Raw genomic sequence first — 25,224 nt, 5'->3', positions numbered from 1 at the left:
TATCTGAAGATGAAATAAAATAAATAAAATAAATAAATAAGAATAAAACGGTAGCCACTCCATCAGTCTGGGTTCGTGAATGAGCATAATGAGAAGAGCCTCCCTGACTACCCACGATGGATGTGCTAAGTGAGTGAGAATAAACCTTTCGTCTCATAAACTACTGAAGATTAGAGGTTGTTTGTTACCAGAGTGTATTCTAGCCCATTCTGACTGACACAATGATGACTGAGAACCCATTCTCAGAAACCTTCTCAATATAGCATTTCAACTCTACAAGTGGACTGAATTTGTGAAATGAGAAGGAAAGTATTTTGTTATTTTCTTTTTGTTAGAGGGGAATTCTGATTTCCAATATTTCCCCTCAGTCGACCCAGTCACACTCTTAAGAGCTACATGGAGGTGTTTCAAAGATTGAAGTTAGCTGTCCCAGCACCTCTGGGCCCCTTAGCCTGTAGGTTGAAATCCCCTTTTCCTCAACTGCTCTCCTTGTGATGCAGGGATTAATTCAGAGGGCTTTTTTTATTCTGGTTAACTCTATCTAGATATTTTTGAGTGTTTGGAGATAATCATTATCCAGGACAATTCTCAGGGTATCCTTAGACTTTTAGAAACTTTAGCGTCCATATCTTTAAGATCCCATAAACTGGCTAAGGTGTGCCTTGTTAGGGTGCAGGATAGTGGAAAAGGTTTAATTTGGATCAATGGACTGAATATCCTGAGAGAATCAAAGAATTGCTGGGGTCAGAGTGCTAACAAGATGAGTTTTAAAAATAGGAAATGGTTGAAGGCACCTGAGTGGCTCAGCCAGTTGAGCATCCAACTCTTGATTTTGGTTCAGGTCATGATCCCACAGTTGTGGGATTGAGCCCTGCATCAGGCTCTGTACTGAGTGGGGAGCCTGCTTGGGATTCTCTCTCTCTCTCTCTCTCTCTCTCTCTCTTTCTCCCTGTGCCCCTCTCCTGCTTGCACGCGCTCTAAAATAATAAATAAATAAACAAATAAATAAATAAAAATAGATAAATAAATAAAATTTAAAAAAAGATAGGAAATGGTTGGAAAGTGAGATATTTGAAAGCACGATTGTTGGGGGTGATAGTTATTGGTAATGAAAAGTTCAAGGAGTCAACCTTGGCGTGAATAACTGAGGAAGTATAGAACACCAGCTCACTGGAGGAGAGCAGGTTTAGGGACCCGTAAGGCTCAAAGGAGTTTTCAGAACATTTTTTTGGAGATAAATATTTATTGTCATCTTTATTCCAGATTACCTGTTTTAACTTTTAGTTTATCCTTATAAGTTATACCACTGGTTATTAAATTTTCTTTCACATCTTAGAACATTCCTCATAGGTACGTTGTACATCACGGGTTCTGGAATGAGGGACACCTTAGTTGAAATCCTGGATTTACTGCTTGCTAGTTATGTGACTTTGGAAACGTCAGTTCAAATCTTTGAGTCTCAGTGTTTTCTTCTGAAAATTGGATACAGCAGTAGCACCTGTCTCCATAGGCTCCTTGTGACAACAGAAGGAATGAATGCTTCAAAAACAGTATTCTTTCTGGCACGTGGCAGCACTTAGATAATGACAGCTATTTTTTAGCCCATTATTATTATAGCAGAGAGGCCAAGGAGGCCTGATGGATTGGAAAGCTGCCACAGTCAACCCTAAGGGGATACCCTAATTACATTATATTACATTACATTACATTACCTTACATATTGCAGCCTAGCATTTATTTTCAAGCTAACCACAACATTAATTTTCTTTCTCAGCAGTTTCTTTTTTTTTTTTTTTAACTTTTTTTTTTTTTTTAGGTTTTTTTTTTTTATTTATATATGAAATTTATTGTCAAATTGGTTTCCATACAACACCCAGTGCTCATCCCAAAAGGTGCCCTCCTCAATACCCATCACCCACCCTCTCCTCCCTCCCACCCCCCATCAACCCTTAGTTTGTTCTCAGTTCTCAACAGTCTCTTATGCTTTGGCTCTCTCCCACTCTAACCTCTTTTTTTTTTTTTTTCCTTCCCCTCCCCCATGGGTTCCTGTTAAGTTTCTCAGGATCCACATAAGAGTGAAACCATATGGTATCTGTCTTTCTCTGTATGGCTTATTTCACTTAGCATCACACTCTCCAGTTCCATCCACGTTGCTACAAAAGGCCATATTTCATTTTTTCTCAGCAGTTTCTAGGGCATAGAAGCATTTCTACTCCATACATTATTACGAGAAGGAATAACACGCAAACACAGACACACAGACACACACACAGACACACACACACACACACACACACACACACACCCAGAATTCCACAAACCCGATTTGCAAATCTTGTCAAATTAGATATTCATAAGATAATGAAATACAGCTTTTCATGGAAGATCTGAATTATAGCTGTTAAAATCCTTCTGGGCTGTGAATGAGAAGAGCTTAAAACTAGAGCAGATCTTTCTAGTTCTCTTGATAGAGTAGTAGTATGCTGCCTCTGCCTCTGCTCAGCTATTTCCAACCTTTGACCTTCACTGATCTTTACCTGTGTATGTCCAGGATTGGTAAATCAGGAACACTTCAGTGCATTCATCTGAGACAAGACAGCTGAAGTTCAAGAAGAGAAAGCAGCCAAGCTCTTGAAAGTTAACTCTGCTTTTTTTAGACCAGTTATTCGCAATCCTATCAGATCAACCACTACCCTGCCATTTTTAAATAACCATTTTGTCATACCCTTGACTATGCTGAAATGAAATCCACGATTGTATATAATCTATACACAATTTTGCAAATTAACCACATAATGCCTTAATTGGAATACAGAAGAGCAATAAAACAAAAGTGATTTATGATAAGAGAATATGTATTTCATTATGTAAATGCTCAGGCTCGTTTATAGTAGAAAATATAATCAAGCAGTCAGATACTTGCACTTGTGTGTTAAATCACCAAGACTGTAACAACTACCAACAGAGCCCAGGACAGGCGTGTTGTGTTGGCCATGAGTGGCATTGCTGTTGGTGACATACAGAGAATACTTGTTCTGAACAAAATGAAAGCATAATCTTCCCTTCATTTAGTGTATATAAATTAACATGCAAGAAAGTATTTGTGTTTATGTGTAAAAGTAGTTAAGTTCTAGATTAGGTGGTCCTAAACAAAATTTTCACTTATACGAATGGTTGGTAAGACATTCTAAAATCATGGAGAATGGAGAATGATTTCTTTTTTATTTTTTTTATTTTTTTTAATGTTTATTTATTTTTGACAGAGAGAGAGAGAGAGAGAGAGAGAGAGAGAGAGAGAGACAGAGCACGAGCGGGGGAGGGGCAGAGAAAGAGGGAGACACAGAATGCGAAGCAGGCTCCAGGCTCTGAGCTGTCAACCCAGAGCCCGACGCGGGGCTCGAACTCACAGACTGCGAGATCATGACCTGAGCCGAAGTCGGACGCTCAACCAGCTGAGCCATCCAGGCACCCCACAATGATTTCTTTTTTAATGAGAGATTGTCCCTCATAATGTCACCCATCCTCCCCCTAAAAGCCTTAGTGCTCCTCAAACAAACCACAGTCTCATGCCCCACAAAATCTCTCCCACGGCTTCTCTGGGGTGGTACCTCTTTTACTGAGAACTATGTTCTAGATAAGTTGACTGAAGCGCCTGCAAGGAAAGGCTCTTAAACTCCCACAGCCAAAGGTCATCCTCAAAAACAAACAAGAGAAACAAAAAAGCCGCCCGGACTATAGTTGTCCTTCTACACATCAGACATGCGAAAATTCAACTCCGATCAGGTCACCACCTGTGCCGCTGTTCTTAAAACAGTTTGTGACCCCCCCCCCTCCACTGAAGTCATGATGCAGACCTAAATACTTGGCCCAGCCTCCAGCCCCCTCTCAACGTGACCCTTTTGGCCTCATCTACTGGTACCTCTCTGGGTCCCTGCATTCCAGTCATGTTGGTCTTCCTTCACCTGCGGGAGTCAACCGTGTCACTCTCACTCCGGCGCATCCGGCCCAGGGTCCTGACATTCCCTGCCTTGTTTTCAGTCACCTTCTGTTCCTTTTTTAAATCGCAGCTCAGTTATCACTCCGCAAGGAAAGCGTCTTCTGATCTCCCACCGGGGTTAACGCTGCCGTGTTATAAATATAAATAATGTGTACCTCTTCTTACAGCTTCCACGACAACTGTAATTTTACCTACATGCCGTTACTGAATTCGTGTCGACTCCAGTAGTTTCTGAGCTTCCCTGGGGGAAGGAGCCATGCTTCCTTCCTCTCCCTTCTCAGCGACTGAAATAGGACAGATCCTCAAATATTCTGTTGGAGCGCATACACAAGTGACTGAGTAGACAAGAGGGATGGTTGAACGAACAAGTGAACACACATACGCCTAGAGCTAAGCTGGCATTCCTTGGCAAGGCACCGTTGAGTCAGTGAGTTTATTTGTTTTCTAGTGAGAACGAAGCTCCCACCCAACTGTTGGGAGAAATTAATGCTCTCATGTATGACCTGTCTGGCAGGAGCAGTGCTTTAACCTTCCAGCGTGAAGCAACAAAGTTGTGAGTTTGTAGGAGTGTAAGAGAAGATCGGGTTCACAGGAAGAGGAGTATCCTTTGTCTTCAGTCGAACCAGTAATACATAAACATGTTATTGTAGTTTAAAATTCCAATAATGCCCCAAGTGGAAAAGTCTCCCGGTACCCTCCCTGTCCCTGCCCAAAGTATTTTTGGCTAACAGTTGGTTGTACACTCTAATGGCCATAATCTCTGAATCTGTATATATGCACACATCCCTCTCCTTCTGTTTTCATTTTCCTTCAGACTCTTGTGGTATCATATCATATGTTTTGGTCTACAAATTTTCACTTAACCATGCATCTGGTAGATACTGTTTTGTTGGCATTTCGTTTATGATTTCATTGTTTACATATGAAATGATTTATGAGTGTGTATGTATTTTTTATTTTAAAATAACACATAGCATTTTAAAATAAAATATAGCAAATGTAGCAAAAGCTACTGAAAAAAAATAAAAACACCTGTGTGCCTATGACCCAACTTAAGGTATAAATTACAATCAAAATGTCCTCCTGATAAAATAGCTACCCCCTTCCTGCCCCCACCCCACAGTCATTGCCCTGGTTCCTGAGTGTCAACGCAATACATGTCTTTACTTTTCATTACATGTTGGTGCATTCCTTCTTATTCTTTTTAACAGCTGAATAAACTTAAGGGTATCAAAGTGCTGTGATTGAATTAACCATTCCCAGAATGGTGGACATTTATACTGTTTTCACGTGTTCGTTCTTTATTTTAAATTTTTGTTTAAGTTTTCTTTTTTTTTTAACTTATTTTGAGAGAGAGAGCAGGCAGGGGAGAGGCAGAGACAGAGGGGAGAGAGAGAATCCCGAGCAGGCTCCATACTGTCAGCGCAGAGCCCAATGCAGGGCTCGAACTCTAGAACCATGAGATCATGACCTGAGCCGAAATCAAAAGTTGGATGCTGAACCACCTGAGCCACCCAGACGCCCTCCAAGTGTTCATTATTCACACACAGTGCAGCAACTCACATCTTTTCTACACCTAAGCTAGTGTTCGAGCATTTCCCTAGAATAGACATGTGAGAAATGTGTATTCAGAGTTTTCAAAGATTTTGCCAGAGTAGCACCCACAAAGCTTTGCCAGTGTATCTTCCCACAACGAGTCCTGTGAGTGCCCTTTGGACACATCCTTAGCAGCTCAAATGATTGAAAACTTAGTGTTTTCCCAATCTGATGGGTGAAAATTATCTCTCGTCGTTTTACATGACATTTTCCTAACAACATATATTTGCTGAGTAGAGTTGTCCTCCCTTAACTGGGGGGGGGGGGGAGGGGGGTGCATTCCAAGACCCCAGGTGGATGTCTGAAATCGTGGATAATGCCATACCCTATATAGACTATGTTTTTCCTGTATGTACATACCTATGATAAAGTTTAATTTATACATTAGGTACAGCCAGAAATTAATAACAATAACTAAAAATAAAATAGAACAATTACAACAATATACTGTAATAAAATGCATGTGAATGTGGCCTTCCCTTCTCAAAATATCCTATTGTACTGCGCTCGCTCTCCTTATGATGATGCTGAGATGGTAAAACGCCTACACGATGGGATGAAGTCGGGTAAATGATGTCAGCATTGTGATGCAGCATTAGCTACTATTGTCCTATGACCATGTGTCAGAAAGAGGGTCATCTGCTCCTAGACTGCCGCTGCCTGCAGGTAGCTATAACCACAGAAAGTGAAGCCGCGGGTAAGAGGGGATGACAGTACCTACTGTGTGCCAAGAAAACAGATAAAATCTCTGCTTTCATGGTGTTTACAATCTCTTGATGAGGAGGCAGTCAACAGACGTCAAAAAAAAAAAAGGGAACATACAATATGTTAGATAAATGCTATGAAGAAAAATAAAGCAATGGAAGGAATCTGAGAATGCCAGGCTATGTTATGTCAGTTAGGATGGTCAGGAAAGCCCTCTTTGATGAGGCTGCTTTGAGTAGAGACCTAATTGAAGGCAAGGAGGAAAGCCAGTCGCTATCTGGGGGTGAGCTTCTGGGAAGAAAACATAGCAGGTGCAAAGTTCAGAGTGCACTTGACATATTTAAGAAATAGCGAGGGGCGCCTGGGTGGCTCAGTAGGTTAAGCGCCCGATTTCAGCTCAGGTCATGGTCTCACTGTTCATGGGTTTGAGCCCCGCATCGGGCTCTGTGCTGATAGCTCAGAGCCCAGAGCCTGCTTCGGATTCTGTGTCTTCCTCTCTCTCTGCCCCTGCCTGGTTCGCACTCTGTCTCTCAAAAATAAATAAATGTTAATAAAATAAAATACACTTAAAAAAAAAAGAAATAGCGAGAAGGCTCTTATGAGGTGGTCATGGTAGCAACTTCAGCTGTCTTTCATGGGCTGGGAAGCTATTGACGAATTTTGGACTGGGCAGGGAACACACACCGTCTGCTTAAGTATCAGAGCTATAACTCTGGGTTTTGTAGAAAATATTTTGTAGAAAATAGGCCATAGCGGCTGGGGATCAAAGACGAGAGTGTATTGCAAGAGACTGTGTTAAAGATGATGGTGGCTTGGACTGGATATTAGTGGTACCACTGATGAGAAGTGGTCAGATGCGGGAGGAAATTGGACACACCCAAACATCATGGAAGAGGGGAGGAAAATTCATAAAAAGCATTAAAGTTATTCCTTGTTTATGGCAGCCTCAGGTAGATGGGCAAACGCGGAGAACGAATCTCTTCCTTTAAGGAAAGCTGCACAGCTTATAAACTACATTTGCAGTTAATAACTCTTTTTAAATCAAGCACACATTGGTAAGTTTCAGAATTGGCTGGGGAAATAATATTTGTGGAGTCAATATACTTATCAAGGCAATTTTATGGGCGAAGCTAGGTTATACACATTTGGTGTGGAAAACTGAGAAGTCGCAGAAAAGTATAAAGAAGTAATTCAAGTTTTTCTGGAGTGTCATTATCTAGAGATAACTATGTTATATATGTACATAACTTAAACGTACGGGTTATATAAAATACGGTATATATTATTACATGTATAAATATTAGGTACTGTATGTGGATCATTTACCTGTACATGTATGTGGCTACATGTGTTTGTATTTCACATCTACTTACCAGGCTTGCATTTGAATGTTACTCCACAAAACTCAGGTGTACAAAATGCCATATTTCTTCGAATCTCTACATTAGTTAACTTTTTAATGAACCCTTCAGGGCGGACCTCAAGGGGAAATTCAATCTCAGACATTTCGTGTACGTCTTCTCTCCGGGCCAAGCTGGGCCTTTCGCATTTCAGTGGGCCTTTCGCATTTCACCACCGCCAGGATAACTGTCTACCTGTACTGGTCCCTGGAAGGCAGAAGGCCCTGTTGCTTCTATGTGAACCTTGGCACTGGGGTCTTTGATCCTAGTGGTTTGTCTCTGTGGGTGCTGAGCGGGACTGCTGTGTTCCTTCTTGCTGTTTGGAGTCTGCAAACCTCCCTCTTTCTTAGTTGGCTGTTTCTGCCTTTCGGTCAGGTGATTATGCTCTGGTGCCAGAAGCTTCTGCCTTCAGCCCTGCACCTTGAAAAACCCATAACCAGTGGTGCCAATAAAACACAAATTTTCGTTATCTTATTGGGATAGAGGAGGAACATAATCGCTCATTCCTACTAGTCTTTTTTTGTGGTTTTAAGAAATCAGTCACAAGTTAATCTCTCAGTAGTTATTTTTCTGGACCCATATGTAAACACATTTTTTTTAAAAAAAAATTTTTTTTTTTTCAACGTCTATTTATTTTATTTTTGGGACAGAGAGAGACAGAGCATGAACGGGGGAGGGGCAGAGAGAGAGGGAGACACAGAATCGGAAACAGGCTCCAGGCTCTGAGCCATCAGCCCAGAGCCTGACGCGGGGCTCGAACTCACGGAGCGCGAGATCGTGACCTGGCTGAAGTCGGACGCTTAACCAACTGCGCCACCCAGGTGCCCCTAAACACATTTTTATAGAAAATTGAACTCGTGCTTTGCTGCTTCATACCTGCTTTTAGCGCTGAACAATGTTTATGAGAGCTTTCCCCTGTCATTAAATATTCTTTTCAAACTCAGGTTATCATGGCCATGTAAATACTAAGTAAATAAGAAATTGTTTATGTAACCGATACCTAAATTTAGATGTTTAGGTTGGTTCCAACTTTCCCAGTTATAAGCAATATGATCGTGAGTCATAATATACCTATGTCTTTAGGAGCAGCTCTAATAATGTATTTTTTTAGGATGAAATTTTAGAAGTGGGATGATTGGAGCATGAATTTCTTGAGGCTCTTTCTGCATTTGTCTATAAGCATAGTCTGGACGTGTATTTATGAACTGTAGGACAGTTCTCAGGCTTGCCAGCTTAGAATGGCAAGCAGTCGTCTTTAAGCGAACTTACGTTATAGGATTCTGTTCTAGGGGTGCCTATTACCATCCAGGTAGAGAATCCGGTGACCCCCCAGTTTACTCTCCGCCTGCCTTCCCCTTCCCCATCACTCCCCACCCTACTCTTAGGGACTGCCTGACAGGGTGTGTAGGTGTGAGTGGGCGTGCACGTGATGGTGGGCTTGAATGCCGAGTCTTTCTCGCCCCGCCAAGATATTAGCTACCCTTGACTCCCCTTAGCTTGTGGCAGCTCGATATGCCCCCAGACTCTTGTATTTGCACACCACCTTCCAAACTCCATCCCCGTTCCTGTGAGCTTTCTGCAGATTTTCTTCCTTCTTTGCCCTATCACATCTGCTTTTCTCCTAGCTGTGTCTGGAAAAATTCCAGTGTATTCTTACTCATTATCACTTTTCTCTGGACTGTATTTTTAGTTGTTATTTCAACAGCCCCCAGCCAAATTACAGCATTTTGTCATAACGATCAGTCATCGACCAGGCCGCGTGTCTGGCTGTGCGGAGTTAGAGGACCCGGATGCGTGTGAATGTCATGTGTGTATATTTGAAATAAACAGAAGAGATAAATAATAATAGGATAAAATGCATTTATTGAGCATGTAGTATATGCCAGGCAATATCCTGAGTGTTTTATATGCATTTCCTTAATTAATCCTCAGGGCAACTCCAGTGCCCAGGAGATGACTAGAAAATACATTTAAAAGCTCTGTCAGGGGCGCCTGGGTGGCTCAGTCGGTTAAGTGTCCGACTTCAGCTCAGGTCACGATCTCGTGGTCCGTGAGTTCGAGCCCCGCGTCGGGCTCTGGGCTGACGGCTCAGAGCCTGGAGCCTGCTTCCGATTCTGTGTCTCCCTCTCTCTCTGTCCCTCCCCCACTCATGCTCTGTCTCTCTCTGTCTCAAAAATAAATAAACATTTAAAAAAAATTAAAAAAAATAAACAAAAGCTCTGTCAGCCTTCAGAGTATGTGGGAAAGGCTTCTGATATTCTCTGGGGAAACTAGCTAACTATTGGTAGTCTGCATATGATGTCAACAATTATATAAGTTGCAACTCAAAGAAATGATTGGTGACCCTAGTACAACTGACTCAGAGAGTGGTTTAGATAAGATGAAGTAGAAATACTGAGTTGAAGAAAGAAAAACAAAACAAAACACACCTCTATGTTGATTGCTAGGGTTTGAGCATCTTTCAGGCAAGGGTTAACTTGCACATTTTTTTTACTTGTTTAATATATTTATTAATATAGTTTATTGTTATAATTTATTATTATTATAATGTAATAATTTATTGTGCTAGGGGCTACGGATATCAAAATGAATAAGACAATATGGTTGAGATGACAATAAATAATTAAAATATAGTGTGACAAAAGCTATGATATGGAAGCATAGGTGCTGTAAAACATACAGGAAGAGGAAGTTCTTGGAGCTTCCCAGAAAATAGGATGTTTACCAGAGTCCCAAAGGACATGAAGGAGCTTGCCAGGTAAAGAAGGGGAGGGAGAGAAAGGGGCTTAACAAGTGTGTCCCACTTCCTTGAGTGGGCATGTGAGCACTTCTCTGTGGTAGAGTTGGTTATGGAACAGTGTCGGAAATCGAGGTGGAGAGCTCAGTAGGGCCCGGGTTAAATCAGGTCACGTTTGGTATTTTACCAACATGGCAATGGAGGAGGACATTACGGTATTTTGGACCGATAGGGGGAGATGAGTTAGTTCCTTCTGGAAAAAAAACAAAGGGAAACATTTTCACTTCAGTGCTGCTAATGGTTGGGAAGAGAATGAGTCAAGGCAGATGACCAATTAAAAGGTGACTCATTCATTCACTCATTCATTCATCCAATCATTCATTCATCTTTTTGAGTGCTTGTATGTGCCAAGCACTGCTTTAGGCACTAGAAACACATCAGTGAACATAACAGACCATGTTCCTGCTTTCAGTGGGTTTACATTCAAGACAGTCTAGTGTGTAGGAGAGCATACTGGCTAACAGCTATGGAAACTGATCATGCAAGGCAGGGGAATAGAAAGTGAGAGAGAGGTCCTGTGCCAAATTTGGTGGCCTGGAAAGTCATCTCCTCAGAGGTAAATCTGAGTGGAGACTTGAATGAAGAAGTGAGTAGTTTCGATCCGAGAGATCCAGCTGGAGGCAGCACCAAATGAGAGACCCTGAGGGGGGAGCCCCAGTTGGCTCCTTTTGGGAATGATGAGGAAGACGTTACAGCTGGAGCAGCATGGGAAAAGGAGAATGTGGTAAAGGCTGAGATCATAGGACAGCCAAGAGCCAGCTTTGTGGAGCCATTTAGGCCACGGTAAGGGTTCTGGGTGTTAACTGTGAGTGTGATTAGGGAAGTGACACATTCCAACCTAAGCATTTTACAGAGCTCACTCTGTCTACTGGGTGAAGAGTGGGGTGTATTATAGAAAACAACAGAAGCAGGAACACCAGTTGTAGGCCCTTGCCATCATCCAGGTGAGGCATGAGGTGGTTTCAACTAGGCTGGTGATGGTCTAAAGAGTGGGGAAAGGGTCAGAAGCAGAGGACGTTTTTTAAGGTAGAGCTACTCGGATTTGTTGATGTATGTGAGACATGAGAAGAAGAGGCTTCCCAAGAATCACTTTACGATGGTTGGCCCAAGAATGGACAAAGAGGCTGCTTATTGAGATGGGAAGCAGGGTTGAGGTGAGGGAAATGAAGAGTTGAATTTTAGAGGTGTTAAACTGAAGCTGTCTGATAGGCTGATAACTGAAGGCAGAGTAGGCAGTAGGATGTGAACGGCGGTAGTAATCTCTGCAGAGACAACAGAAAGACGCTCATTAGGGTATTGACAGTGGACTAGAGAGGAGTGAAGAGATTTACAAGGTACTCAGAGTAGGTAGAAGCTTAGGGAAAGGAGGAACAATGACGTAAGATGTTGGATTTCTGGCGTGGTCAGGTAGAATGATGCTTTTTCCCACTTAGTGAAAAACTCCAGAGGAATGCAGGACTCCCAGTTAAATAGGTTTCTTTTAGGAGGTTCTTACAGATCTTAAGGACCCCCTGCCCTGTTCTTCTGTAGAGCAAACTCATTTCCGGTTCCAGAAGAACAGGGGCCATCTAACTAGTTTCATAAAGGACCAAGATAAATACTTTTAGCTTTTGCAGTCCATACAGTTTCCATCAGAATTATTCAGCTCTGCCTTTGCAGTGGAAAGCAGCCACAGAAGATACAAAAGTGATTGAGCATGAGCGTGTTCCAGTGAAATTTTACTCACAAATACAGGCAGTGGGCTGGATTTGGCCCTCTGGCCATTGTTTGGTTACCTCTGTAGGAGAACAACCCCAAGCAATTTCTTCTTTCACCTGAGCAGAAAATTTTTACACTGTCAGAGCAGGGGTGAGAAGAGAAATCGTAATACTTAGCAACAGCAAGCCTAGACCCTGGCAAAATATGTAGAGCTGAATCCATCAGCAACTGGGCCCAGTGTCAGGGGCCAGATGTAGCAGAGGGATAGGGAGCAGGTTGTTATCAGAGTATGGGAAATTCCACTTTTCCTTGGACCCTTATCCTTGGGGTAAATGATTGACTACGGGGAGACGCCTCATGTGGCCCACAGTTTTTTTTTTTTCCCCTGGGCTGGATTTCTTAGAAGCACAAGAGTAATTTCAAGGCAATGACCAGCCAAATCCTGAAAACATAACACTTGTCTTGTTCCAAAGGAACACAGGTCTGTACCCGGTGAGCATTATGTACCCTAAACAACTGTGGGCAAAGAGATGTTTGCAAAACAAACCAGAGACCCTACCCTGAATTTGCCTATGGACAAAAAATATGTCATAAAACAATTATCTCTTACACTGTTTGCTCAGTTCTAACTTTGGAAGGTGTAGTCTCATTGTTGTTTTTTTAAGTTTATTTATTTTGAGAGAGAGGGCATGCACGCTTGGAGGAGGAGCAGAGAGAGAGGGAGAGAGAGAATCCCAGGTAGGCTCTGCATTGACAACGCAGAGCCTGACGCGGGGCTCGATCTTACGAACCGTGAGATCCTGGCCTGAGCTGAAATCAAGAGTTGGATGCTTAACCGACTGAGCCACCCAGCCGCCCCAGAAGAATGGATTTTCTTTTTTTAAATTTTTTTTTAACATTTTTATTTATTTTTGAGACAGAGAGAGACAGAGCATGAATGGGGGAGGGACAGAGAGAGAAGGAGACACAGAATCGGAAGCAGGCTCCAGGCTCTGAGCCGTCAGCCCAGAGCCCGACGCGGGGCTCGAACTTGCGGACCGCGAGATCGTGACCTGAGCCGAAGTCGGACGCTTAACCGACTGAGCCACCCAGGCGCCCCAAGAATGGATTTTCTTAAAGTGAGACTCGCCCCTAAGGTGTAATTTACTGGCATTATCACTTAGCATTTTATTTCCAAAAAGCCCTGGTAGTTAACATACTGTACCACAGCGAGAATCTTCCCAAATGTAGATCTCACCTTGTCACATGGGTCCTGGCTTGGCTTTGCATTCAGGCTTGGCCTCAGATAACAGTGTCTTCGATCCTGATATCTTTTGAATTCCTTGCAGCTTTGAACTCCCATTATACTCTCTACAGACAGAGCCTCGTTGGGCTTTGAAGTTTTTCTCATGCCCCGTATGTGTAATCTCTGAGGCTCTTGAAAAGCCTGTTAAAAGCTTGCCACTAGAATTCTCCTCCACGAGTTTGTGTTTGAAAAATACCTAACCTTCATCAGCTGTGCATCAAACACCGGCACCACCCTCCCACCCTCAAAAACAACGAGAAACAAGGCTTTTTAGGAATTGCATAGAAACTCCATTTTGAATAACTTTCTTCCTGTAAAGATGTTGTGATCCCTACCATTTTTCTGTAGCCAGCGTATTTTCACAAAGCATATGAAGCTGTCATCATCAGCGTGTTGGATATCAAGTTTGTAGACTATAAGTAAAACTTAATCACGTCTTTTTTTTTTTTTTTTTTTTGAAGGAATGTTATTCAATCTCAAACGAGCACGTTTGAAATTTAGTGGGGAAAGCACTGGACTTGGAATCAGAATGTGTAGATTTAAGTCCCAGGTGCCCCACCTGATAGTTGTAGGAGCTTACGTTTCCCAGATACGCTGAGCACCGGTCCCTTCAGAAAGAAGACATCGTGATATTAGATTACGTGGTACTTGAGAAGATGAAATGAGGCAGCGTGGAAAACCTCCCTGGTGCATTGTTTGCCATATAGTAGGTGCTCGATAAAGCCACATCAGAATCTCCCCACTTCCAAGTAGGAAGTTCCAAATATAGGAGCGAAAGAAAGTGATTTGCAATGGAGGGATGAGGGCTGGGGTAAAGGGCATCCTGTCCAATGCTCTGCGTCGGTGGCCTCCAAAGTGTGGTCCCCAGGCTGGCAGCATCAGCATCACCTAGGATCTTGTTAGAAATGTGCGGAATTAGAAACTATGTGGGTGGATCCAGAAATCCAAGCCAGGCTTTGATATTCCCTGGTGATTCTGGAGCACCACTGCTCTGATGCTCTTATCATGGAATGGTTTTATATGAATTACCTTATTTAGTTTTTTCTGGAGGAAAAAAAAAGGTTTTGTAAGGGAAAAAAGCATACTTAAAAAAAAAAAAAAAAGCTGACTGGAAGACCTGAAAACTTACCATTAAGAACCCAAAGTCACATAAAACAAATAAGAAATAGTCCCCCAGCGTATTTGAAAATATAGGATTCCAAGTAAGCATAACACCTAGAACATATCTAGAATGTGGAAAGGAACTAAGACCACGTGAATAGAACAGAGACATTCAACAGAGGCTACAGCAAGGGAGTTGGCCATCACTACTCTCAGTCTGCAAAGACTCAAAGTCAGGCAAGAGAGTAGAAAAGCTTATAGTGAAAACAGTGGGGCTTCAGCTCTGATCGGAGGTTGTTGGCATAGGGAAGCGAGAGGTGAACTGCAAAGAAGTGAGGGGCTCTCATGTAATGGGTTTGGGGGTCATATTTGCCTTTCGGTGGTCGGTCTTCAGGTGGAAGCAGGTAGGAGGGAAAAAAGAGAGCCATTGAGTAAGTCCCGACCTTTTTGGACTGGTCGCTGCAAATATTGGCAGTGAGAGTTTTCCTGTTACATAGGATCTGGCCATCGTTTGTACATTAGGCCGTCAAGAAACCCAGGACAAAACCGCGCACGTATTTAAAGGAAATGACGTAAGCTTTGACAAGGTTACAGTTACGACGTTTCTGAAGTTATTGGTATAGAGGAAAACAGTTAACATTCCCAGGGACTCTGCTATTTCCATTTTACCTAAAAAGGCGTTTAAACATTAATTTACGTGAACTGTTATCAGTGCAAATATTATCTGAGCTTAAGTCTCCTGTGTGTACTCCAACTGCCGTGGATTTTGTTCATGGCAACTAATAAAGGTAATGAAGACAGTACACACACAACATAATTAGTTGTGAAAAGGATGTGTGCTGTCAAAGGAAAAACTGCAGTGGAGAAAATTAAACAGAGAAGGGTGACTTTTTCAAGGCTTTGCTATTGGAGAGAGAAACCGGGATGCAGTCTGAACTCAATTTCACTGAAGCAGAGAACAGGAGAGGTTTCCAGGAGTAGAGTAGGGGTGGGAATCATACATAGGCCATCTGTGTTTGCTATTTGGCCTTACCCAAAGGAAACGGGGGAGTTTTAGAATTTGGAGCAATGTGTCCATTGGAGTTAGGCTCCTACCTTCTCACAGAAACTGGGAGATTGGGACTCTGTCTTCCTTAATGATAACATTTCAAAGGGATGGCTACTAGGTCCGTGAGAAAGACAGTCCTGGCTTGTAAAACTGGAAAGAGGCTTTTAAAGATATTTATATCCCCAAAGGCCAGAGACACAACCTACACTTACAAGTTTTCTAAAGTAAATGCTCTAAGATCACACCTGTCAGAATGGCTAGTATCAAAAAGACAAGAAGTAACAAGTGCTGGTGAGCTTGTCGGGAAAAAAGGAACCCTTGTGTTGGTGGCAGTGGAAATTAGTGCAGCCACTATTCAAAACAGTATGGAGGATCCTCAAAAAATTGCAAATAGAAATGCCATATGATCCAGTAACTTCACGTCTGGGTATTTATCTGAAGAAAGTGACCACACTAATTCAAAAAGATACATGTACCTCTCTGTTTATTGCAACATTAGTTACAGGAGCCAAGATACAGAAGCACCCCAAGCTCCCCAAGGATACGTGAATGGATAAAAAAGATGTGGGATATGTACAATGGAATATTACTCGGCCATAAAAAAGTATAAAACATTGCCATTTGTGACAACATGGATAGACCCACAAGGTATAATGAAGTACGTCAGACAGAGCAAGACACACACCGTACGATTTCATTTGTATGCGGGATCTAAAGTACCAGACAGAGGAACAAAAAATCGCAAATCAGAAAACAGACTCAGAAGTACAGAGAACAAACTGGTAGTTGCCAGGGTCGGGGGATGGGTGAAATGAGAGAAGAGTATCAAGAGGCACAGACTTCCAGTCATGAAATAAATAAGCCACAGGGATATAAAGTACAGCATAAGGAATATAGTCAATAATACTGTAATAAGTTCGTGTGGTAACAGGTTGAAACTACTCTTACGGTGGTGAGCCTTTCGTAATGCGTATAAATGTTGAATCACTATGTGCTACCCCTAAAACTAATATAATAGTGTATGTTAACTATATTTTGATTTTAATAACTTTTTAAATGTTTATTTTTAAGAGAGAGAGAGAGACAGAGCGAGGGTGGGGGAGGGGCAGAGAGGGAGACACAGAATCCGAAGCAGGCTCCAGACTCTGAGCTCTCAGCACAGAGCCCGAGACGGGGCTCGAACTCACAAACCACGAGAGCATGACCTGAGCTGAAGTCAGACGCTTAACCGACTGAGCCACCCAGACACCCCTCCATTTATTTATTTGCTTATTTATTTATATGCTTATTTATGTTTATTTCTGAGACAAAGACAGAGCATGAGTAGGAGAGGGGCAGAGAGCGAGGGAGACACAGGATCTGAAGCAGGCTCCAGCCTCCAAGCCGTCAGCACAGAGCTTGACGTGGGGCTGGAACTCATGCACTATGAGAGCATGAACTGAGCTGAAGTTGGACGCTTAACCAACTGAGCCACCCAGACACCCCAAGACATCCCTCAATTAAAAAAATAATAAAGCAAATGCTGAAAGAAAAGGGAAGCCAGAACCTAGAGTTAGGGAGAAGTCTATCTAAAGTTTAGTCAAGCCGAGCAGAAAGGTATTGACCGTCGTGGTCAATACCCAGTCTTTTCTCTTTATTGAGAACACCAGGAACCTTACAGTTAAGGTTATTACAATTCACACCAGAAAAACAATCCAATTTTAGTCAGGGTCTCTCTTTTAAGTCAGAGTACCTTGGCACCCTTTGTGCCGACCTTTGGCAAGAAAATAAATGCTGTCTTCTCTTCTCTCTCACCGTCCAGAGGACCATGCAGTGGTGGACAGGATGGGGGAAGGAAGCCTTGTATCGGGAGTATTTTGAACTTCCGGGCCTCCTGTGTGGATGTGCTATGTGTATTTACATGAAACATGTCCGCCTTGTGACCGGAACTTACAAGGAATGGGACAGTTGGCACATTCCCCAGAGATCATGGATCTGGTGATGGAGCCCTCTTATCAAACAGAGTTTGATTAGAAAATTCAATACATAAAAAGAAACAGAAGAACTTCTCGAGTTGCCCTGCCTCCTTGGCTCCCCCCTCATTCCGAGAAGTGGCTCTGTGGTATTGCCGGGGAACTATTGAGGGGACACTTCTTTTTTTCCACTGGATGTTTTCTTCGCTCTTGGCTTCCACAATACCATACTCGCCTGAGGTTCCTCAGAAATCCCTGGGCATTTTTCTCATTCTCCTCTGATGGTTCCTTCTTCTCTCCTGCATGACTCAGTAGTGGAGTTCATCAAGCCCCTGGCCCTCTTCTTGGGTGATTTCATCCCTCCCCTGAGATCTAAATCCCACCAAATGCTGAAAATCCCAAGTATATATCTCCTTCTCAGCCATCTCTTCTGAACTCCAGACACACATATCCAATTGCCTCTTCGACACATTCACTTGAACATCTTAAAAAAATTTTTCTTAAGTCATCTCTATACCCACCGTGGAGCTTGAACTCACAACCCTGAGATCAAGAGTCTCAGGCTCTTCCGAGTGAGCCAACCGCGTGTCCCTTCATTTAGATGTCTTACAGGCATCTCACACAACATGTTTTTCTCATCTCATTAAATTCCTATCTCATTACTGAGATAAGCAATTCAGAAATGTAATTTCCATTTCTTCTTATCCATCCATCGATCTGTTGTTCTTACCTATCCCTTTACTTCCCAAATACACCTTTATTCCACCCACAGCCACGACCCTACTCCAAGCCACTGCCGTCACTGACCTGAGCTTTGCAAGGGCCCCTGACAGGTTCACTGACTTTCTCTCACATTCACATCCGCAGGGCTACTTTTCTGCTTAAATCACTTCACTGCATTCTCATGTATTGTCTAATAGAACATAAGCTTCTCGGCAGTGCATACAAAGCCCAAGGGATCTGGCTTCTGGCTGGTGTTCAGAGCCCCCCCCCCCCCCCAGATTCTTTATTCCTTGCTCATTCCCCTCTGATGGTAAACGCAAAATGTCTTTCCTGTCCTGGGACCTTTGCATTTGCTCTCCTGGCTCCTCTAACTCATGGATCCTCTGCACGTATCACAGTTCAGCTGAACATCCCTCCCCGTGTTCCCTGATTACCTAGCTTCCCTCTAATCCAGTTGCTCTCCATCCACATCGTGTCAATGACCTTGATAGTTTTACTACCCCGAGTGTGATTCATGAACCACCAGCATGAGCATCACCGATGCTCTTCATGAGCCTAGGAGCTTGTGAGAAATGCAGAGCCCCAGCCCCCACCCCAGATGAAAAGAATCAGAATTTGCATTTTAACAAGATCCCCAGTAGATGCACATGAACATTTTAAGTTTGCGAGTGTCACTTTGAGGTACTGATCGCCAATTATATTTCTTTAGCTGTGCACTTGCTTGGTTTTTTTCATCAATAGTGTGAACTCTGTGAATGTAGGGTCTCTGTCACTTTCTTTACTGCTGCATCCCCGTGCTTAGCACAATCCTTGGCATATGGATGGCAGTCAATACATATTTGATCAATGAGAGGTTTAATCTAACTTCCTTAACGGATCCATGAAGAAACTGAGGCTCAGAGAAGCTACACAGCTGTTATTAACATGGCCAGTGCAAAAAAAAAAAAAAAAAAAAAGAGATAAGTATTCTTGACTCCAAAGTATAGTGTGTGTGTGTGTGTGTGTGTGTGTGAGAAACCTTGAAACCAACTGTTCTCGGTGATGTGACAAACAAACCTAAAATTTCCTTAGGCTATTGTCCCTCTGCAGGCTTCTGATACTAATAACTCACAATGATTACTTACTGATATTTTACTTTAGCATTTATCATCCTTTTTCACATACACTGACCTATGTGGAAAATTTGCCCAGAATTACTGACCCAGGTTTTCTTTTATCAAGAGCTGAGAAAATGGTACACAGAGCCAGCAAATGTGTGGTGTTTCTTTATCAATAGATCAAGAGATCACTGAAAGAAGCAAAAGAGAAGAGAAAGCAAAATTTATCACAAGAATAAGTGTCAAAGAACCAATTTAGTGGAGTGGACTGCTCTTTGGCCCGATGAGAAGTACCTAGTAGTGGTTGACAGGGAGTGGTTGGAGCAAGTCCAAGGTAACCCAACGATCTAACGTGGATTTTGCTGAGGTGGCTCCTGATTTATCTTAATTATCACTGGACTTACATTTAGTTCAGTGGACAGTTCTGTTTAATTGGAAAAGCTCCTTCCATTGTTAAATTTTGCTTGTCATTCAAAGTTGAGTTTAAAGCTTAGTTATTTCTGGCTCCTAATTGGTGTGCCACAAGTGAACCATAACGTTGACTTGGGAATCTCTGACCCTGATATTCCCATTTGATTTGAAATGTACATCCTCTGGTGCCAGAGGTATGTATTCACCACATACCCTGAATCTGGTCTTTTCTCCTATAAGAGGAAAGGCAGTATAGAGGAGATGGCTCTAATGACAAGGATGTGGTTGATGGAGAATCTGTGTTCTAAGAATATGTTCAGGTCACTGTCCATAGATAAGAGAGTGATCGAAAATCAGCCAGACCAACCTGCCTCCAACGCAGGAGCCCGATTCGGTATCCTCTCTGTGGTCATCCACATAAACTTTCTTTATTGCGATAAAGTGTGCATAACCTAAAATTTGCCATTAATATATAAAATAACCATTTTAAATGTATAACCCAGTGACAGTAAGTACATTCACGATGGTGCACAACCATCACCACTATCCATTTCTAGAATTTTTTCCTCTTCCTAACAGCAACTCCGTACTTCTCATTCCTTGCTCCTTCGTGTCCCTGGTAACCACTGTTGTGTTCTGTCTCTATGAATTTGTCTCTTCTAGGCTCTTCTTATAAGCGGAATCATACAATATTTGTCTTTCTGTCGGAATTATTTCATATTTCACTAAGTATAATGTTTTCAAGGTTTATGTCCATTGTAGCATGTTTCAGACCTTCATTTCTTTTCATGGCTGATTAGTATTCCGTAGTATGTATATACCACATTTTGTTAATCCATTTATCTGTTGATGGACACTTGGGTCATTTCTACCTTTTTACTACTGTGAATAATGTTGCTGTAAACATAGGTAGAAAAGTATTTATGTCCCTGCTTTCAATTCTTTGGGGGTATATACCTGGGAGTAGAATTACTGACTCCCCTGGTCATTCTATGTTTAGCCTTTTGAGAAACTTCGGAGAAAATTTATTTTGGGACACTGCTTTCCACAGTGAAGGCACTGTTTTACAGTTCCGCCAGGATGCGCAAGGGTTCCTTCCGATGTCTCCACGTGGTTATCGACACGTGTTATTTTTCAGTTTTGTTTTATTTTATAATAGCCATCTTAACAGGTGTGAAGTGGTATTTTATTTTTTTCAACGTTTTTATTTATTTATTTATTTATTTATTTATTTATTTTTTATTTTTGGGACAGAGAGAGACAGAGCATGAACGGGGGAGGGGCAGAGAGAGAGGGAGACACAGCATCGGAAACAGGCTCCAGGCTCCGAGCCATCAGCCCAGAGTCCGACGCGGGGCTCGAACTCACGGACCGCGAGATCTTGACCTGGCTGAAGTCGGACGCTTAACCGACTGTGCCACCCAGGGGCCCCGAAGTGGTATTTTATTGACGTCTAAGTATTCTTAAACATTTCCTGAGCCAAGGAGTTCAAAACAACACCAGGAAGCTGTTGAGGATCATTCTTAATTGTTAGGAAGTTCTCCTACCCGTTACTAAATGCTACCTTTCTCTTGGCAGTGATTCCCAACCTTGGTTTCACATCTGAATCCCTTGAGAGCTTTTAAAAATTCCAATATTTAGGCCACAAAGCCCAGACCAGTTAAATCCGTGTCTTCGAGATTGGAGTCCATGCATCAGCACTTTTTAAAGCTCCTTAGGTGATTTCAGTATGTAACTAAAGTTGAGAACCACTGCTTACAACCCGATCACTGGTCCCACTTGATTCCACAAGCCTGCAGGGCAGAAAGTGTGACAACCCTATCACAGAGCATTCTGTGACAACCCTTATTATATAGCCAGCCCTTCACCCCCTCTGGCAGTCCTGTCCTCCTGTCCCTCCTAGATTTTTTTTTTTTTTTTTTTTTTTTTTTTTTTTTGCCATAGCATGAATTAGAGCCTGACACTTTACATATTTTCTTGTTTAGCTATTCATCGTCTGTTCTCTGTTTGGCTTATCTGCTTCCGCAAGACATACAACAATGCCTAATGCAGAGTAGGTGCTCAGAAAATGCTGTTGAATGAATGAATGCGTGAATCTACTCTCATTTCAGATGGCAGTGCTTCAAGATAGTTAAAAATAGCTTTTGTGTCTTATCTCTGGGTCTTTTCTTCTCTAGGCAAAATCTTCTTTGTACCTTCAATCAGTCTTCAAAGATGTTGAAGCCTAAACCTCACCGTTATGAATGCAGTATGTTTTTTTCTTTCACTTAGCTTAACATAACTGAGCACTTCCTATGTACTACACATACCTGTACGCACATATTCTAGATCAGACGCTGTGCTAGGTAGGATCTGGGAGTTGCAGTGAAAAAAACGAAACAAAGTCATTGTGTGAGGATGGGCCACAGGGATCAACAACAGAAGTCATTTCGGATAACAAGTGGTTCACAGAAACTGCAAAATGTTTGTTGGTTGTGGCACATTAAACAGGGCCTCACTTGAATCTGAGATGTGAGTGACAAGAAGAAGCCAGCCCCGAAGAAGCGTTCCAGGAGGAAGGCAGAGAGCAAGGGCAGAGGCTGTGCGGGGAGAACATGTTTCCGAAGGGCTCTCAGTCAGAGCCTCTGAGAAGAGCAAGGGGAAATCCCACTCTCACCTCCTTTGTTGGACACTTTACTTGCCGTAACATGGCCTGAGATCAGATCAGCTTGGGGTAGCCATATTACCCTGTGGAAGTCTTTTTCCTCCTGAATCACATCTCCCCCGTTCAATACTCGTAACCTGTCGATAGTTGGAATTTGGATGTGGAAGGGTGGTTTAGATGAACATAACTTGAATTTCTTTTTACGAACCTTAGCCACGATGACTTCAATCAGTCAACACAAACACTTGTCAGCAGAGTGAAGGAGCTTGCTGGCTCTTCAGCCACTATAATACTGGTTCCTTATTCCAGCTGGCACCTAGTCTTCCATGCCAGGCCTAATGGAAGACAATTTGGGGATGAGGCCAGAGTTAGGATCTGGTGGGTTGTTGCCATCTGGGGCCAACAGCCATCTTGGTTTTCGGTCAGAGTAGCTCAGTCAAGACAGCCGTTTCTTGCTGCTTGGGACCCTGTGTTTCCAGGCTCACAGGACAAGCAGCCTCTCCTAGGCCAGACACTAATATACTTTGACAATTCAGTTCTCCACTCTGGGCCTCAGTTTCTCCGTGTTGAAATGTAGGGTTTGGCACTGAGAGTTTTGAGACCCTTTGAAACGTGATTAAAAGAGAAAATTTTATTGCTACTCTATTAAAAGCGGAAACCTTTTTTCTGTAGCTTTGTAATAACCTATGGATGTTATGCTTTTATTGATGAAGACACTTGCTTCCAAGTTAATAAAACAAAATGCCGAGTTTACGATAGGAGGGCAGGGTTCACAGGACCAATTCAGATGCTGGAATTGACAAGAACACAAATGTGAGCTATTCAATCGGGCACCAAAAGAAATGTAATTCAGGGCAGTTGAAAGGAGTCCCTGAGCCTATTGATTGGCTGTTATCTTTCCAGTGGAGCTCACAGAATCTGAGATCAGTTTATTCAGGTCCACTTTTTGCTAGAACAGCCTTCAAGCCATGACCTCTCCCCGCAATAGCCCACTTCTACAGGGCAGCTTCTGCATGGGCAGGGGTGGGGTCCTGGAGACAGGGTGGCCTCGTATTCATGCAGACCCTGCTTCCACTTACCGTCATTCATTCATCCAACACCAACTTTCCTTCATCCAACAACGGTGAGTGATGCGCTGAGATTGAACTGATCGGTGGATAAAACAGGCAGGCTCTCTGCCTGCTGGAGCTTACCTCCTGGCTGGGGAGGTGCGCTCGACAGGAATCAACCAAATAAGGCTTCTGAGCACAGGCTGAGTGAGGTAAGTGCTCTGAAGGAACGTCACAAGCTCTCTGGCAGAGAGTAACTGCGTAATGGCAGGGTAGTAACTTCACCTCTCTGAGCTGCCGCCTCCTCATTATGTAGGAGGTTAAGTAGGATAATATGTAAAGTGACGAGTACAGACATTGGCATATACCAAGTGTATATAGTAAATGTGGATTACGGCTGCTGATGGTGAAGCTACCTTCCTGAAGATAAGTGAGGAAAAATTAATTTTCTTCCTTGTGTCTCAGAGTTTCCTTCAATTCTGTGTGTGTGTGTGTGTGTGTGTGTGTGTGTGCGCGCGTGCGCGTGTCTTCCAGTTCCAAGGAGGGTTTTGGGTCGGTGGAGAAGGTTGTGCTGCTCACGTTTCTCTCGGCGGTTATCCTGATGGCCATCCTGGGGAACCTGCTGGTGATGGTGGCTGTGTGCAGGGACAGGCAGCTCAGGTGAGTAGCAGGAGGAAACCGGGGTGGAGTTCGAGGCTCTCCCTGGAGAGCTGGGGTCTGAACTATGATTCCCATTACAATTCAAATTATGAGAGGGAAGTGATGTTGGTAAAACAGAGCAGGGAAGAGATCACACGTGATTTTCCCCATGATGACATAGCCGGTGTAAGCACTTACGTGGATCTCCGTCCCGTCTTTTTTTCCCGTGTTCAGCTTTGGGAGGGGTTGGGGGGGAGGTGTTTGGTAACAGTTGTGATCACTATAAATGTACAATTGTTGAGAGCATATCTAGTCTAACCTCCCCACTTTATCAGTGGTTCAGAGAGGGGTGGGTGCTCAGTGACTGATCTGGATTTAGACCTGTATCTTCTGCTTTTTCCACTTCATCAGTCTCAACCCAGCTGCAGTTAAAGTCACCTGAAGACCTTTTGAAAATTGCTAGTGTGTAGCATAAGTATGTCCCATGCAGTGTCTGGAACATACTTATAGTAAATAGTTATTCATTGTTTACCTGAAATTGACATTTAACTCGGAGGCCTATTTTATAACTCGGAGGTCATATTTTATCTGACAATCCTTGTGGGGGTGGGGGAGGGTTTAACCACCCAAAGTCTCTGAACTAATTGATCTGGGGAGAGACCTGGGCATCAATATTTATAAAAACTCACCCGGTGATTCTGGTGTTGAGCCTGGATCGAGAGCCACCAGGCCATAAAATGGGATAAAAGATACAATCCTGGCTCACCTACGGCCTTCCTCTCTAAGCAAGGCATGCACTAATCCACTTACAATGCAAAGGAAATGTAAAAGCGTGGTTCTGGCCCATGTCACAAATGTGAGGCACACAGCAGTCAGTCTAAGTGTGGAATACAGTGGAATTTGACACCATTTTTGAGGAGGGTGCCTTGGGAGGGTTCCCAGAGAATAACCAAACAAGGCCTGAAGGGAAGGGCGGGTGGGGAGAGAGAGAAGCCTGTGTAGAGGCCATGCTTCATGCACCAGGGCTCAAATCAGGCCAGTGTGGCCGCAGGGAAGAAGATGAGAAGGATTTGGGTGCGAGA

At 43.0% G+C, this 25,224-nt stretch overlaps 1 protein-coding gene across 5 annotated transcripts in view; it reads left to right on the top strand.

The window, feature by feature from the left end:
- Window positions 1–25,224, top strand: part of HTR4 (5-hydroxytryptamine receptor 4) — a 178,490-nt gene that overhangs the window by 73,310 nt on the left and 79,956 nt on the right. For all 5 annotated transcript variants that reach the window (XM_086678945.1, XM_086678932.1, XM_086678924.1 and 2 more), the window contains exon 3: window positions 24,038–24,163. In XM_086678945.1, coding sequence (XP_086535071.1) covers window positions 24,038–24,163 — 126 coding nt within the window. The remainder of the gene's footprint in view (window positions 1–24,037; window positions 24,164–25,224) is intronic.

Source organism: Puma concolor, chromosome A1 (assembly GCF_028749965.1).
Source record: "Puma concolor isolate L17-30 chromosome A1, mPumCon1.1.hap2, whole genome shotgun sequence".
In the NCBI taxonomy this organism is placed as follows: domain Eukaryota; kingdom Metazoa; phylum Chordata; class Mammalia; order Carnivora; family Felidae; genus Puma; species Puma concolor.
The sequence above is the reverse complement of the archived record's forward strand: the minus strand, read 5'-3'. Positions and strand labels throughout refer to the sequence as shown.